A 15,474-nucleotide genomic window follows, 5' to 3' on the forward strand; every position below is an offset into this window, starting at 1 on the left:
TCTTCAAAAACATGCAACTGATTTTCAAACCATCCATTGGAATGACTTTTGCCACAACTTGGGGATCTGATATTCTCTTCCCCCTGCTTACAGAATAAATCAACTTGACCAAAGATACAAAAGTTTTTCATGTTTTCTAATAAATCATATACAGCGGAAACGCATGTCTTACAAACCTAATATACTGTAAAGAAAGGAAAAGGCACAGCCTTAGAGTGAAACAACATTTACAATATCTGCCCCCTATTCATAATTGTAAAGGAATGACCTCATTCTATAGCCAAAATCAACAATTAACCTCATCTTTACAATGAAGCACAATCTCTTTCCCGCACAGGAAAGTGGATAAACCTGTTTCAATTTGATTTTCCCAAAATACCAACAATTTCCCTAACTGTATAGCCAAGATTATCATCAGAGGAGTTTGGATCTCAGGCTTGAAGAACCTGACAGTGAACAATATGGCTCTTCAAACTACCACGTCCCGCTATAGTCGACCATAAATTTCTAACTAAAGACCTGACATGACCTTTCCCAGCAATATTTTCCCAAAGTTGAGGATTGCTTTCCACACGTCTGTTTGAACTCAAAACATCAACTAGACTGATGCTCATATTGTTGCGTATAATGCAAAGCTTTCCATTAAGGGGAACAAGAGCAGCAGCGTCAAGAGCATGGGAACTACCTAAATGGAGCTTGCTATCAATGAACTTCTTCCATGAATCTGTTGCTCTGTCATATACTTTGAGCTTGCACCCATCCTGGCAATCAAGTGCATAGAGTTGCCCGTTCAGCGAGATACTAGGATTACGCCAACCATTGACCATTCCATTACTCACTGGGGTCCAGGTATCAGTTTCCTGGGAATAGGATTCGCATATGACATTGCGATTAGATCCAAGTCCTTTCAAAAACCATGTTCCATTATGAACAACACCAATAAAGGGAACCATTGCTGTGGTCATCTCTGAGATAAAGCTCCACCTGTTCCGGTTGGGGTCATAAACTTCAGCAGATCGAAGAGTTCTTTGAATTCCTTCACACTCCCCACCAGCAACATAGAGACAATTATTTATTACACAAGAACCAAACAGATGACGTTTCCGCAGCATGTCTGGTGCTCTATGCCACTTATTAGTACGGGCATTGTAGAAAATAACACGTCTCATAGATCCCTTCAGTGGATCTCTTCCACCAAATAAGTACAGGTGGCAACCACTGAGAACTGCACAGCCAAATCCCAATGCTTCAGAATATTCCCCAGGAACAGGTGGAAGGGATTGCCACAGTTGGTAGATGGGATCAAAAGCATGCAATGAAATTCTTCCATCACGATCTCTTTTGATGACATAAACCCATTCTTCTGCCATTCCAAGACTTCTCCTGAGTGAATAGAAGAAATTTCCAGACAGAAGGCGATACCATCTCTTGCAAACCAAACGCAGTTTACTGTGCTCAACCCTGGGTACACGAATCAAACATGCAATAGCAAGATCATCCGGAAGACCAGGCAGGAGAGGAGGCTGAACTCTGGTCCTCTCTCTACGTGAGTTTTTGCTCCTATGTGCATTAGGGTTTATGTCAGGTTGGATACATAACTTCGATCCTGGAACAAATTTCCTTGCCCCAACAACTGTTTTCAGACCTGAATCTACTTTACAGTAGCAAGAAACAGAGTCAACCTGTAAAATTCTCAATGTCAGTAAGTTGAAAGTACCATCAAAATATCAAAAAGATTTCACCAAAAATATGTATATGCATAATGTCCAAGAGCATATTCACATGCACATGGTAAGCTTTAGATACTTCTCCTTCCAACTTCAGGTTCCAAAGAATTGAACATTTCCTACTTTCTATACTGCTTTTTTTTTTTTCAGCAAGAAAACAATAAAAGAAAGTTCCAGACCAATAACTTCACAATCTATTGACTTGTCAAACAATATACTATTATTTATTTTATTAAGCTGAAATCTTTATTTTCTTAGAAAGGCCATATTAAGTTTTAAAATTATAATATATGAATATAGCCATGGAATTTTCAATGCTGCAGGTGGGGCAGTAAGATTTTAAGACCAAGCAAGGTTATATTAGATAGCTTCATTACATACTTCTTGATGAAAATGTTGAACAAATGCCATAGCACTTCAGCTATCCTCAGCTTCTGCTAAAATGTTTCTATTCAAACCCTTAGGTCTAATATCCTCAAATTTTAAAAATAAAAAATAAGGGATATCTTCAATATATTGGAATTAAAATACATGCAAATGATGCTTGGTCAGAGTAACATAAAAACAGAAAACAAGATCAAATAAATCACTATATTACTGTTTGTGAGGCTGAAATAAAGATGTTAGGCGTACCATTATTATCCACATAAAATACAAATACAAATAAGAGAATTTTCAAGAGAAAACAAGGAGCATCTGGAGAGTTTGAATGTGAATTTTAAAAATAGTTACTTTTAAAACAATCTCAAGTTAAAAAAATGAAATCAATGAAAAACTCCCCTTTGGCCACATAAGAAAGGCCTTTTCAGTAACTACAGATCATAAAAGAGAAGGTGGGATGATTTGTTAAATAGGGTTAATGGAGATACTACCCTCAGATGAATGTTTTAATTGAGACAAAAGAAAATGAAATATCAGGTAGCCAAAAAAGGAGGAGAAATATAGAAAAGCTTGGGAAACATATGAGGAGGGGGAGTTGACAAGAGTTATGATAACTGATCATTTTCAATACCCATTATTATAAGACAAATAGCTTAAGGCAGAGCTAATGATAATGATGAGCAGAAGAATTTGCAGGAATAATATGCTCAGGAAAAAGGTTGACATATAAACCAAGATGAATTTAATTTGTCTTATATATATACATATATAACCTGATAGCTTTCAATGGAAAATCATGGGGAACAAAGTAAAAGGAAAAATGAAAAAATAAATCTCTATGCTATTTGAAGGTGACAATAAAAAACTAAGCTCACTCTTTTATCAAATAGCTAAATGAAAACAAAGAACAAAGGCTGGATATAAATGAGCATTGCAGCTATGTACTAAGATTATACTTATAAATACTATGTTTACAGCAGCTGGAAAATTCTTATAAAAATATTCCATGAAAAAATGATTATGGCAAGAAATGGAAGTAGATAGAAGAAGGATGAGAATCTAGCTAGCCAAAAAAATAAAACAAGAGGGGAACATTAGCCCAAAACAGCTTTCCGCTTTCTCAGCATATCCATTAGAGAAGTTAAAGAAAAGTATTCCACCCCCCTCCCCCCAAAACAAAAATGTCCTAAACTTCCTTGTTGGTACCTACACATGCTTAAGCCTCAAACCCAATACATACCTGGGAAGGCAAACATAGAAAATCGTCCTGGTTGGTAACATTCTCTGTCAAGGGTGTGGAGTATGGAGGTTAACATTCCCCATATGTAAGACACTAGCTAAGTACAACTTGTAATTAGCAAGACCGAATTGCATCAACAAAAAGGTCTTGGGTTCATTCCTGCTGATGAACTAGTGATATGCAACCTTGGAATGGAGCAACCCCTCAAACCCCTAACAATTTAGCCTTTTAGGTGCCAAAAAACAAAGAGAATGGTAGCATTCTCAGCCAAAGGCGTGGAGTATGGACGATAGAGGTTGGCACTCCATAAATGTTAGCTGCGTACAACTCTATAGTCTAGCACATTATGTTTAGGTAGGATTAGAATTTAGGAAAGTCAACACACAATGCATGTTGAGGCAGCAAGAGACTTCTAAGATCTAATTTTGACTTGGTCAGAAATAAGAGCCCTAGAAATAAACGAGAGCTAAGGTTCATAGACTACCCAATTGACTGAAGTTACAACTTAGTTCTCTGCCTCTCTTCCAAACACAAGCAGAGAATGATAGGAACTCAAGTTAACCAAAACCTCAAGCACAGCGCTGGCAAATCGAACCTTTTATCCACACACAAAAAAATAAAAAGAAAAAAAAGCTGCAACTGAAAAATGGAGAAAAATTATACTATTCAAAAGAAGAAAACTAATATGCAGATAAAAAAATTGGAGGGAAAGGACTTATTACCAGTGGAGCTTGAACTCTAGATACCCTTTGAGTAGTCGTTGAACTTTCAACTAACTGGTTCATTTCCGATGCCGAGTCTCGCAAATGAATGAATTTTTCAACGCAAATTAAGCATCTTGGTGCAGATCAACACAACCCCTACTGAACCTACCCTTCAATTCCTGGAACCCGATCCAGTGAACAGAAGAGAAAAGCTTGTATCTTTACCTCAGGAACTGCAAGAGAACGAAAAACAAAGAAATGGGTCATTCGAGTTTTGAAGGAAGGAAGAAGAACTAAGAGCGGTGAGATGAGGAGCAACTTCTCTCACTCTCTTCTTTCACCTTTGGTTGAGAACGAGAAAGAAACCACAAGCTTTAGCTTCACTAAAATTGTGTGATTTTTTTTTCTCTCTTGGGGATTTGCGAAAAATTAATTAAAGTGGTTTTCTTTTATTTTATTTTAATGTTAAACTGAGTTGTGTGAATTTGCGGAATTTTAATATAAATTGTATAACTGTCTTAAGAGGACACATCGCTTCATTGGCTTGTGACAATGGTCCTCTTTAATAAATGAGTTGCAGTTCATGGGTCAAACCCACCCAACTTTGAAGGCAAAGGAGGGAGAGGGAGAGAGAGGGGGTTTTCTTCTTTTGATTTATTGATCGCAGAAAATATCATCCTTTTGTGGGATTGTCAAGATTGGCCATCACATGGCTACTTCGAACAGCTTTTTTGTCTTTTTCTTTAACGCATTTGGGCTTTTAACATTTTTCTTTTCTTTAACTCACGGCCAGTTTGGTGTTTGCATTGTTTGCCAGTTCCGATGGTTGAGTTTTGGAGGAAAAAGATTTGAATTACTAGTTGAAATTAACAGTTTAATTTTCAAATGAAAAGAATCTAACTTTCATTCACTATGAGTAATTTTATTATGTTAATAAGTTAGAAATAATTATTCTAAAATTAATAAATTTATCATATTCCATAATTTATAATTGGATCATAGTGTAAAATATATTTGTATTGCCAAATTCATTTTGATTAAATTCTTAAAATTAATCAGTTTCATTCAATTTTATTTAGAAGAAAAAAATGATAAATTCAAAAAAAAAAACTAACCTAAGGAAGAATAAATTGGTTCAATTCAGATTATGAAGTTAATAACATATTTTTAAAATATTTAATAAAAATATGAAAAGTTATAGATCTAATAAATACAAATTGTTATAAAAATGATAAAAGTATCTGACTTTTTCTGAATCTAGATTTTTAATTGGAGTTTATTATAAGTGCATGGATTAAATGACATTGAACTAATTTAGTTTGATAAATAATCTTAAATTTGAGTTCTGAATATAAATTTGTAACTAAATATTTAGAAAGAGAGTTTTATTTCTCATAATGAACTTAAAAGATATTTGTAATCTCAAATTCCATCCCCACCCCAAAAAAAAAGTCTATTTAATTTAGATTTGAAAATTATATATTTAAGAATTGAACCAGTAAAGATCAAATTTAATTGATTTAGTTCAAATTTAGACCCAATTGTGTAAAAAATGAGCCACGGGCATATCATGGTAGCAGCATCTATGATTCCCCCAAAGTGATTCTTGTTATCCCTATTCAATTTTTATAAAAATTAAAATAATGATATTAAAAACATCAAAACTAATATGTTACCATAAAATTACTTGGAATAAGCGATGTATATTAAAAATGGGATATAATTCTCTACGTACTCTTTTTTTTTCCTTCCCCACGTCTAAGGTTTAATAAGGAAGACAAGTCCTGCATTAGTCGACTTAGATTAGAATAGAACTTTCTATTTATGAAGACTATTATAGGTCTCCTATGGTAAATCCCATCCACACGTCCATAAATAAGGGTCCCGTTCTATACGTAATTTTTCTCCACTCAAGTATCTTTGTATTTTAATCGGAATTATTGACTTGATCATCAACTTGAGAATACATGGTCGGTCCACTTCTTTAACGACCTCAAGCTATCTTTGAATAGACAAGACAAAACTAATCCGACTTTATCATAAATGTAGCCTTTGAAATACAAATAAAATGGTTGGCCAAACACCTAAAATCAATATAATAATTCACTATGTCAAACTGGAGGGAGAAGAACCTCCATTATTTGTTTCTTTTGTTATGTATATAGAAAAATTACGAGCATCACCGAGGATGAATGATCAAACTGGGAAACCATTCGGAGCGAAGTTTATTTAGTTAGAAATATCAAAAACAAAATCTGGCCGAGCACACCTACAAATTACCACAAATTCACGTGTAGAACATACTAAAATAAAGGCAGGCATTCTCTCTTCTAAACTCGTTTAGTTTAATTAAGAAAAAAGGGAAAGCATACGAGTAAACAGTGTTTGATAATGTGGCACACGATCTGTTGTGCAATGTAATAAGATAACCTTTGCCATTGGTCTATGTTCATCACTCCCTAAATATAGTATTCAAACATAATGAACATGTTACCACACTAGTCACGCAGGCATAACGGGTATGTTCCATTGAAATCATCGGCGGGAACCTGTTGTTCATTTCAACCACCACTGTAATATTACAAAAACCTTAGCCCAACAAAGTGGGGAAATATTAAATTCCAACATAAATTGGTTGACACTGGAAAGAGTATGCTTCGAGAGAAATAAGTCAGATAACCACGATCGGCAATAACAAAAAGCTCGATTTCTCCCCTTGCATAATCTACAACCAGTCTCCCACCAAAATTACCACCCAAAATGAAGGGTATAAAAAGTTGTCGACAAGAAATTCCTAATATGTTAGTAATCACCAATACCTACCATCATTACACAACCTTTATTGATGTGGATACTAGACCACATACACAACCCATTCCCCACAATGATTAGCACTGTAAAATAGTACAAAATGATGATGGCTTGAAACACAAGTAAATTGAAGATCATAAAAACACTGGGGGGAGAAAAATCATCCTGTAGGCGCATCCACACCTATACCTAAGATGGTATGTAATGCTATGAAAAGAAGAAAGTCAATCCCAAGCACTCGTGACCCCAGGACCATACCCTCCACCAGCATACCCACCCGAGCCTCCATATCCACCACCACTGCCGTTTCCTGCACTGTAGTAATCTGAAGAACCTCTACTGAAAGAGCCATCTCTTCGGAAGTCACGACCACCAAATCGACCGCCTGATCGGCGGTTCCTGCCTCCACCAAAAGAAGATCGAGCAGCAAACCGTGAGAGCCAAGCAGGTACTTCTTGATTTGCTTCTTGCATCAGTTCTGATAAAGCTCTAGCTAGTGATGAATTGTTGTCATTAAAGAATGCAGTTGCAAGACCTTTCTTTCCAGCTCGCCCTGTTCTTCCAATTCGGTGTACATAATCATCAATGTCATTTGGCAGGTCAAAGTTGACCACATGAGCAACATGGGGAATATCAAGACCACGTGCAGCAACATCGGTGGCAACCAATATGGGGGTGTTACCACTTTTAAATGACCTCAAGGCTAATTCTCTTTCCTGCAGGTATGTCAGAATTGATGAACACAGTAAGATAACAAGTATATACTTAACCAATAATATTGTTGCAGTTCAAAACCAACAGAAAAGTTAGTAAATGCTATGAAGCAAAAGGGTTTAATATGAGGGTAGCAAGTTGAATAGCAATTTCCTAAGACTAACTACCAAGCAAAATGATGCAAGAATCCAGGACCATGACCCTATTAATGAAAAAACCTGGGAAAAATAAATAATATATAAGAATATTTGAAAGCTCCAGGTCTGAACAAAAAAATAATAAGGTAATAATATCAGAGAATGACTGCAAAAGATGTGCCCAAAAAAAGGATGAAGAAATGACAGAATCATTTTAAACCTAATAATATTGCATGTAACCAGAAACAATTCTTTTATAGGAATAACCATTTGATAGCTGTTCTAGACTTCTAGTCTTGAAATGTTTGACTTGCAAATCTTGCAAGGCTCAAGATTCTGTGTTTTGTATTAGAATCACAGGAATGCAGTAGACATAACATTTGGATTCAATAGAATTGCAGAAGAAGAAAATAGTTCCTTAATGCAATCGTGCAACCCGTCTATTTGGTGTCTCAAGTCATCTCCAAATAAAGCCCAAATAAAATGCTCAACCCACTTTATTAGATATGGAGACTTCTTGTCCCCGGTTCAGGTAAAAGTAACTTCACACATTCTAATCTTCTCTTCTCTCTTCTGATTTCTCATTTTCTCGGTTAATGAGACAGTCAGGTTGGATATTCTTCCTAGATGTTTTTAGAATTTAGCTAAGAAGCACCGACACCGACACGTGGACACATGTAATGTCCAAAATGTAGGACACGGACACAGCTATATATATATATATATATATATATATATATAATCAAATAAAATAAAATTACATAAAATTAAATATGAGCGATATGCATAAAAGATCTTGGTCAAAGTGAAAAAAAATATTTTTATAATCTCTTGGTCAAAGTGAAAAAAGTCCATCAAATTTTTATTTTAAGTCTCTCATACTGATCAGCCGGTATTTCTACTGCATATCTCCTAGATCACGGTTGCCATATGCAGCAACCATTGCTTTTCAAGATATAATATTTTTGTAAAAGTATAACTTATAAAAAGTTTTGTCGCATGCAATAATCATATTTAAGTGGACATAGATGAGTTAAATATCTAACATCAAAAAAATTTAAATTTGTCAAAGTCATATTAAAAGTGTGGTTATCTCTTTCAAAAAGGCAAAAAATAAGGCCTGCCAATAGTGCCATACAGCCAGTATTCACGAGCAGGTATTCACGGAATCACGGGCGGATAAATTGTGCCATCTTGTACCAAAAAATATGGCCCATACCTGCTTTCAATAAATTTCGCAGTGCCAATCTGCCATACCTATAGTATAGGTCCTATACTGTTCATTATGAAGAAACAGTAACATGGCAGCGAGAATAACACGGCAGCCAGATTAGAATCACCAAAAAACAGTAACACGGCAGCGAGAAGCCGAGAAACTTGAACCGACACTCTGGCAGCGACAAAAACCAAAAAAGAAACAGGGAGCAGACGAAGAAGATGACTGGAAAGGGCCTACCTGCGCGGGGAAACGGATGTGACAACGTGCAACAATGGAGGCCGCTTGCGGGAAACGGCAAGAAGAAGACAAAGAAGAACCGATTTAGTATTTGGTAAGCATTTTTTAAATAAATAATGAAATATCTTGTTGGGCCGCGTCCAATCGCGCGTGTCCTCTTGGTGGGCCGCGTCCAATCGCGCGCTTCCTGCGTCCAACCATGTCCGGTGATGGCGGAGGCAATGGACACCGCGTCGCACCGGAGTCGTACCCGTTTGCGTGTCTGGTGCACCTCCGACGCGGGACGCGGCACTTCAGTTGTGAGAGTGAAAAGAATTATTAAAGAAAGAGTTCATACTCAATCAGGGAACATGCAATTCATTTCAAATGGCAAAGAATTGTGACTATAAACAAAAGTCAACAGCAATATGGGAAAGTGAAATGTGGCAAAAAAGGGGGAATTGGGGATTCAGTTAAACGTTTCATATTTTTAATTTAATTTTTAACAATAATATGCACAATTTTTCACACACTATAACAGTTTTATGTTATACACCAATCATCATAGACATAAGACAACCCATTACAAGAGCTGTTTACTATTAACATTTATGCAATAGACTAACCTGCTGTGACCTGTCACCATGAATAGTAGTTGCAGGAAAACCATTAAGACACAACCAGTGTTCCAGCGAATCAGCTCCCTTCTTTGTCTCCACAAAAACTAAAGTTAAAGCTTGCTGCAAAAAAAAAAAAAAATCATGCATGAAATAATCTTATGACAATTTTAGCGAGAGTTTACTCTTAAAGAAGCACAATATGAGTATAATAGATTATCCACACTATAAATCCCCCATACAAACTGAAATTCAAATGCAACTTTGCAAAGGCATTACCTGACAGAGCTCAAAATAATTAAAATACCATAATCCAAACATTGACCTAAAATGTCCATACAAAGTTTGCGTGCATGCATGTTGCTTGGAATCAGTTTAGACTGTCCGGTAGATATTTCCTTACAAAAACAAGTTAGGATTTTTATACTACTAGTTTTGTTGGTTTTGGTAGAGGTAAAGAAGCTAAATTTTTTGGCAATAAGCCATCTATGCTACACTTAGGGGTATACAGTCAGAACGTAATTCTCGTATCTATAAGGAGAATTCTATGAATGAGCAAATTCTTTGGGGACAAGATAAGGTGTTTGGCTTCTACTTGCTGATAGCATAAAGCTCGTGGCCATTTTAGAGGAGATGTTAAAGAGACTGGGTCAGTAACTTCGTATGTTTTTCTGTGCTCTCTTGTTTTGGTTTTTTTTTTGGTAATTTTGTTTTCTCAAGGAGGATCTCTTATCTTCATATCTGTTAGCATACATCTTCTACTCATCTTAATTCTTTTAACAAAATGCAAGCATGAGTAGAAGATTATAGGCATCACTGAGAACTACCCATCCCAAGTGGGTCAGGATAGTTAATGAGACAATAGTCATTGTAAAAATCTCTGGTATTTCTTTTGGAAATGTGACACTGGACAACAAAGAAAAGCTCCAAATTCATTGGTGACATAGGCATATGATCATTTTAGTTGTTCTGGCTATTTTTTCCAACCAAATCATCTATGCATTAACACAACTTGAATCAATGCATAACATTCATTTAGTCTCTAAAAATCACTTGTAATAAGTTTTATGTAAATAAAGTACCTTTCCTTGTACACCGTTTGCCCTCTGTGCATGAAGAAGGTCCATTAGGTGACTTCTCTTGTCAGACTCTTGAACATACTCAACTCTTTGGACAATTAAATCGGTACTTGAACCCACTCTTCCAACAGCAAGGAAAATATAATTTGAAAGGAAATCAGAAGCCAATCTCTGCATATCAACCAGAAATCATAAGAGGTCTTAAAAGTTATAATTATAATATACACAACAATTAGGTATTCATGCATTGTTTGTTTATACCTCTGAAGCCACTTATCATCTCAAATCAAATTAAAAACAACCAAATTACATTATTCTAAAGGCACTCTTTCTGAAATAGAAGAGGGAGATTAACAGCAAGACCCCTTAGATACAAGTATGTGATTCACAAATACACAACGAAAATGCATATCAGAGCAATGACAACCTACACTATAAAGTAAAACACATCTCCCTAAGACAAGTGCATAGACTTCCAACCAGCACTAAAAGGAGTCCACAATATATGCAGGCCCTAGAGACAGTGGGGCAACAAAGGAGGGGGAAGCAAGCCGAACTGCCCCATGAAGTAGGAAAGGTAGCAAAATTAAGAAACACATTCTTATTAAAAACGACATGCCAGAAGAAAGCATGCTTAACTAGAAAGCATATTTTACAAACTATATCAGACCTGTATCTCTTTTGGAAATGTTGCACTGAACAACATAGTCTGTCTGGCACCTGGTGGAGGCATGTCCATTTGCTCTACAATCTTCCTTATTTGCGGCTCAAAACCCATATCCAGCATCCGATCTGCCTCATCTAAGGCCAGATATCGAATCATCTGCAGTGAAACTCTAGCTCTCTCCAGCAAATCTACCAGTCTTCCAGGAGTTGCAACAAGAATGTCCACCCCTCTTTCAAGATCCCGCAGCTAGAGAAAATATAACTTGTTAGGGTAAGGGTATATATCAAAACCTAAAAGTTCTTACTGTCATTTAAAGGTAAAATTTGATGGGTCAATTTTGATTCCGTGTATTGGACCCGTTAAGTAAAATTTGCAACAGGATAGAATCTACAAGAGAATACATCGACAGTGATAAATTTGAGACTCATTAATTACAAGGAGCAGCACCTTCAGCAAATGTGCTACAATATATAACCACAATTCTTGACCAACCAATATCCACACAGACATATGCAAAAACTTCTCAAATACAGAATTGCAACATTATTGGAAGATTGAAATCATGAAAATCCAAACAGTACTTAAACAGTACTGAAGCTTGAAAAGGATGTAACAAAATTTCACACCATGGCTCATTATGAAACCATGAGACTATATATGCTTCCAAACAAGTACATACACATTACTTTTTTTTTCTGCACTCTCTGACAACCCACACAACTCATGCTTCACATATGCTGTGTTCCCTAGTATTTTCATGCTGCTTGCATTCATCATTCAAGGTCATAATTGCTGTTGTTATCTCTATATTTTGTTGTTGTGCCTTGCACGTGGACTCTGTGATGTGTGCTCTGGCTATGTGTGCTGAAAGGCTGAAAACTGAAAAATGAGTGCAACAAATAATGAGGTTGTTACGTGAAGCCACTGTGTAAGTGTCCCTTGCATAGCTTTGCTTTATTTTGACTGTTACGCATTATGGTTTATAGTGAGTTTTTTTTTTTTTTACTTTAAATGCCTATGTATGTGTGTGTGTGTTTATAATTTTCTGTGTCAAAATGCTAATAAATCTAAGTTTTTCAGTTTTATGACTTTTTTAACTATATAAAACATTTCTAATTATTTATCATGAATCTTACAATTTACTATACAGGTCGGAAAACGAGTCTTCTGATTCATGATTCAAATCCCTATTTGACAACCATAATTACCAAAGTTGGATCTCAAATTGAACAAACTTTGCTAAGTAATTTGAAACAAGGTGTCTACACACCAAAGAGAGAAAGAGCTATAATAATTGAAACATCTATCAAGAATATAATGTCATAGACTCATAACTAGTTGTGGGAGAAACAAAGTAAGAAATAAAGAGAAACAAAGATAAAAGGGACAAAAACCTGCTGGTTTATTGGTGCTCCACCATATGCAACAACCACCCTAACCCCAGTTTGGTATGAAAATTTCCTAGCCTCTTCATGTATCTGAAACCAAATTACAACATTTCAAATATATTTTCATTGCAGAATGGTGTCCAATTAAAATCATAGCATAATACAAGGTTAATCTAACTAACTCACTTGCATTGATAACTCCCTCGTTGGAGAAAGAACAAGCGCAAGCGGATACACTGTACGCACCCCACGAGGTGGCCTCTGCACAGATTGGCCCCTCATAATTCCACTGATAATCGGGAAACAGAATGCAGCTGTCTTTCCAGAACCAGTCTGGGCACAAGCCATCAAATCCCGTCCAGCTAGGGATATTGGTATAGCATGCCGCTGAACAGGTGTTGGCCTCACATATTTGCACCTTCTTATGTTCTGATTAAGTGCTTCACCCAAATCAATCTCTGCAAACGTATTCACAGGTGGGGGCACATTGTCACCACTGGTCTCCACTGGAATGTCTTCATATGCATCAAAATTTATTCCTGTATTCTCCTGCTCACTGAATGCCTCTTCAGCATTATCCTCTTCTTCAAAGGGATTGACTTCCCGCTCCCTGCCACGATCCCATCCACCACTTTTGTTTCCCCATCCACCTGTGCGTCCACCACCACCACCACCATACCCAGGACGATAATCATTTCTGGGTGCAGCATAACGGGATCCAGAATTACCAGCACCAGAGGAAGGGCCACTATATGCTGGAGCAGGGGCAGGGGATTCTGCCGCTGGCTGACGGTTCCTCAGATGGGGAGGTACATAAACAGGTCGCGTAGGAGCTAAATTGCTACCAGTTCCCACATTGTTAGCAGAAGAACCAGGACCTGCGTTCTCAGCTGCAGAATTTGCAGCCAAATCAGCCCATGAAGTTCGCATAGTCAATCACAATTCTCGTAGTCAACAGTTGTCCGCGAAATTCAAAGGGAAAACACCTCCTTTCCAGAATCGGGATAACACCTTTACAAGTAGCCCCCAATTAAAAAATAAATAAAACAAAAAAACTGCTGAAACAGATAAATACTCTTCAAAACGAACAAAATTGCTCAGAACCAGCCCTGCAAAGCACGAATTCCGATCAATAACCGTTGCAAACATGTTTACATCACGATATCACATAAAGCAGAAGCCGATTAGCAGAACACATCAAATACAATCGACAAAGTCTCAAAAATGCAAAATCACAAACTAAACAAACGAGAAGAACAAAACAATGGAAGCATAAAACGAAGTTCATTCTCCTCGAAATCTCAAAAGGCTATAGCATAAGCATAATGGCGAACCAAACACAATGTCTTTGAAAGACAAGCACGAAAACAACCAAAACGTAAAAAAAAAAAAAAAAAAAAAAAAAAAAAAACCATAGCCGAAGCAACGAAGAAAGAATGATAGTAATAATAATAAGGGCATGCAGATTGCAGAGAGAGAGAGAGAAGAGCGATGGATGCACCTGTGTCGTGTTGGGAAGGTAAAACCCTGAAACGGTGAGAGCAGTGACAAATGAAGAAGATCGAGAAACCCTAATTTTTGGTTCGGTTGCAGAAAGAGAAAGAGAGGAGAAGGCGCCTTCAAAGGTTAGAAACAACAAAAATATCTTTTCTCTCTTTTATGTTTTTCTCTCTCTTCTCAAAACTTCAAATTCAAAATAGAATAAATATATTTAATTTAAAAATAAATAGTATATAAACTAACAGTGTAGAAAAAATAAAATTTAACATTATTACTGTCATTATATTATCAATAACTATATATAAAAAAGAAATAAGATATTTTGATATCCACATTTATTTTCCTATTTTTTATCAGTGGAATAGAATATATAATGGTAGCTTTATAAATTTTATGATTTGAAGTCAATAAATTTGTTGTCACTAATTTGAGGTGTGTTTATTTATTATTTTAAAATAACAAATACTTAATATCTATTTGGTGTCTGTATTTATATGAAGTACAACATTCTAGCATTTTATTTATTAATAATTAATAATAATTGCATGATTTGGTTGATGTTGAATTACTTTCCAAGATCCTTCACAACGTTTTTTTATGTCATATACATCTGTGAAGGGTTTTTTTTGTTGTATCTAAAAGGAAGTTTATGACAATAATTCCACATTTTAAATTTAGCGTAATAAATAAATAAATATTCTTAGGTAACGTGTAAATATGTATTTAGAACAAAATGAGTACACACATCCTCGTATTAATAAGAAAAAAAATGTTATAATGTATTAAATTTAACGTAGTAAAAATACTTTACAAGATTGAAATGTGAACGCACAAGCGTGTGTGAAAGCTTGTGTTTTCCCTGGTTATGTTATACTCAATTAGAAAATAATTACTTATGTTATATTAATAGACAAATCCATTATTTTGGTGGGGATTGTAAAATCATCATTTAATTTTTATTATTAGTGAAAAAATATTCATTATTAAAGATTTAAAATATTTTAGTTAATTTTTTCCCTCAAAATATTATAAGTTGAATACATTATAACAAATTATCTTATTATATTTATTTAC

At 35.7% G+C, this 15,474-nt stretch overlaps 2 protein-coding genes across 6 annotated transcripts; both read right to left on the reverse strand.

The window, feature by feature from the left end:
• Positions 1-46: 46 nt before the first annotated feature.
• LOC100780827 (F-box/kelch-repeat protein At1g55270) lies at positions 47-4,729 on the reverse strand. Of its 3 annotated transcripts, none has more exons than XM_003524898.5 (3): positions 4,394-4,729; positions 4,071-4,285; positions 47-1,682 (listed from the first exon to the last, which is right to left on the reverse strand). In XM_003524898.5, exons 2-3 carry the CDS (start codon positions 4,131-4,133, stop codon positions 432-434), a joined length of 1,314 nt encoding a protein of 437 aa, XP_003524946.1. In that variant the 5' UTR covers positions 4,134-4,285; positions 4,394-4,729; the 3' UTR covers positions 47-431. The 3 variants fall into 3 exon arrangements, with proteins under 3 accessions (XP_003524946.1, XP_006580154.1, XP_003524947.1); XM_006580091.3 differs by having other exon boundaries at positions 4,381-4,725; XM_003524899.5 differs by having other exon boundaries at positions 4,372-4,723.
• Positions 4,730-6,592: 1,863 nt separating this feature from the next.
• On the reverse strand, positions 6,593-14,582 carry LOC100781743 (DEAD-box ATP-dependent RNA helicase 37). 3 transcript variants are annotated; one of them, XM_003524900.4, is made up of 7 exons: positions 14,402-14,582; positions 13,087-14,009; positions 12,907-12,990; positions 11,516-11,758; positions 10,849-11,016; positions 9,776-9,889; positions 6,593-7,579 (listed from the first exon to the last, which is right to left on the reverse strand). In XM_003524900.4, exons 2-7 carry the CDS (start codon positions 13,828-13,830, stop codon positions 7,088-7,090), a joined length of 1,845 nt encoding a protein of 614 aa, XP_003524948.1. In that variant the 5' UTR covers positions 13,831-14,009; positions 14,402-14,582; the 3' UTR covers positions 6,593-7,087. The 3 variants fall into 3 exon arrangements, with proteins under 3 accessions (XP_003524948.1, XP_006580156.1, XP_040871458.1); XM_006580093.4 differs by having other exon boundaries at positions 13,087-13,911; positions 14,402-14,554; XM_041015524.1 differs by lacking the exon at positions 6,593-7,579 and adding an exon at positions 7,597-9,461 and having other exon boundaries at positions 14,402-14,562.
• Between the last annotated feature and the right edge of the window lie 892 nt (positions 14,583-15,474).

Source organism: Glycine max, chromosome 5 (genome assembly GCF_000004515.6).
Source record: "Glycine max cultivar Williams 82 chromosome 5, Glycine_max_v4.0, whole genome shotgun sequence".
NCBI classification, from domain to species: domain Eukaryota; kingdom Viridiplantae; phylum Streptophyta; class Magnoliopsida; order Fabales; family Fabaceae; genus Glycine; species Glycine max.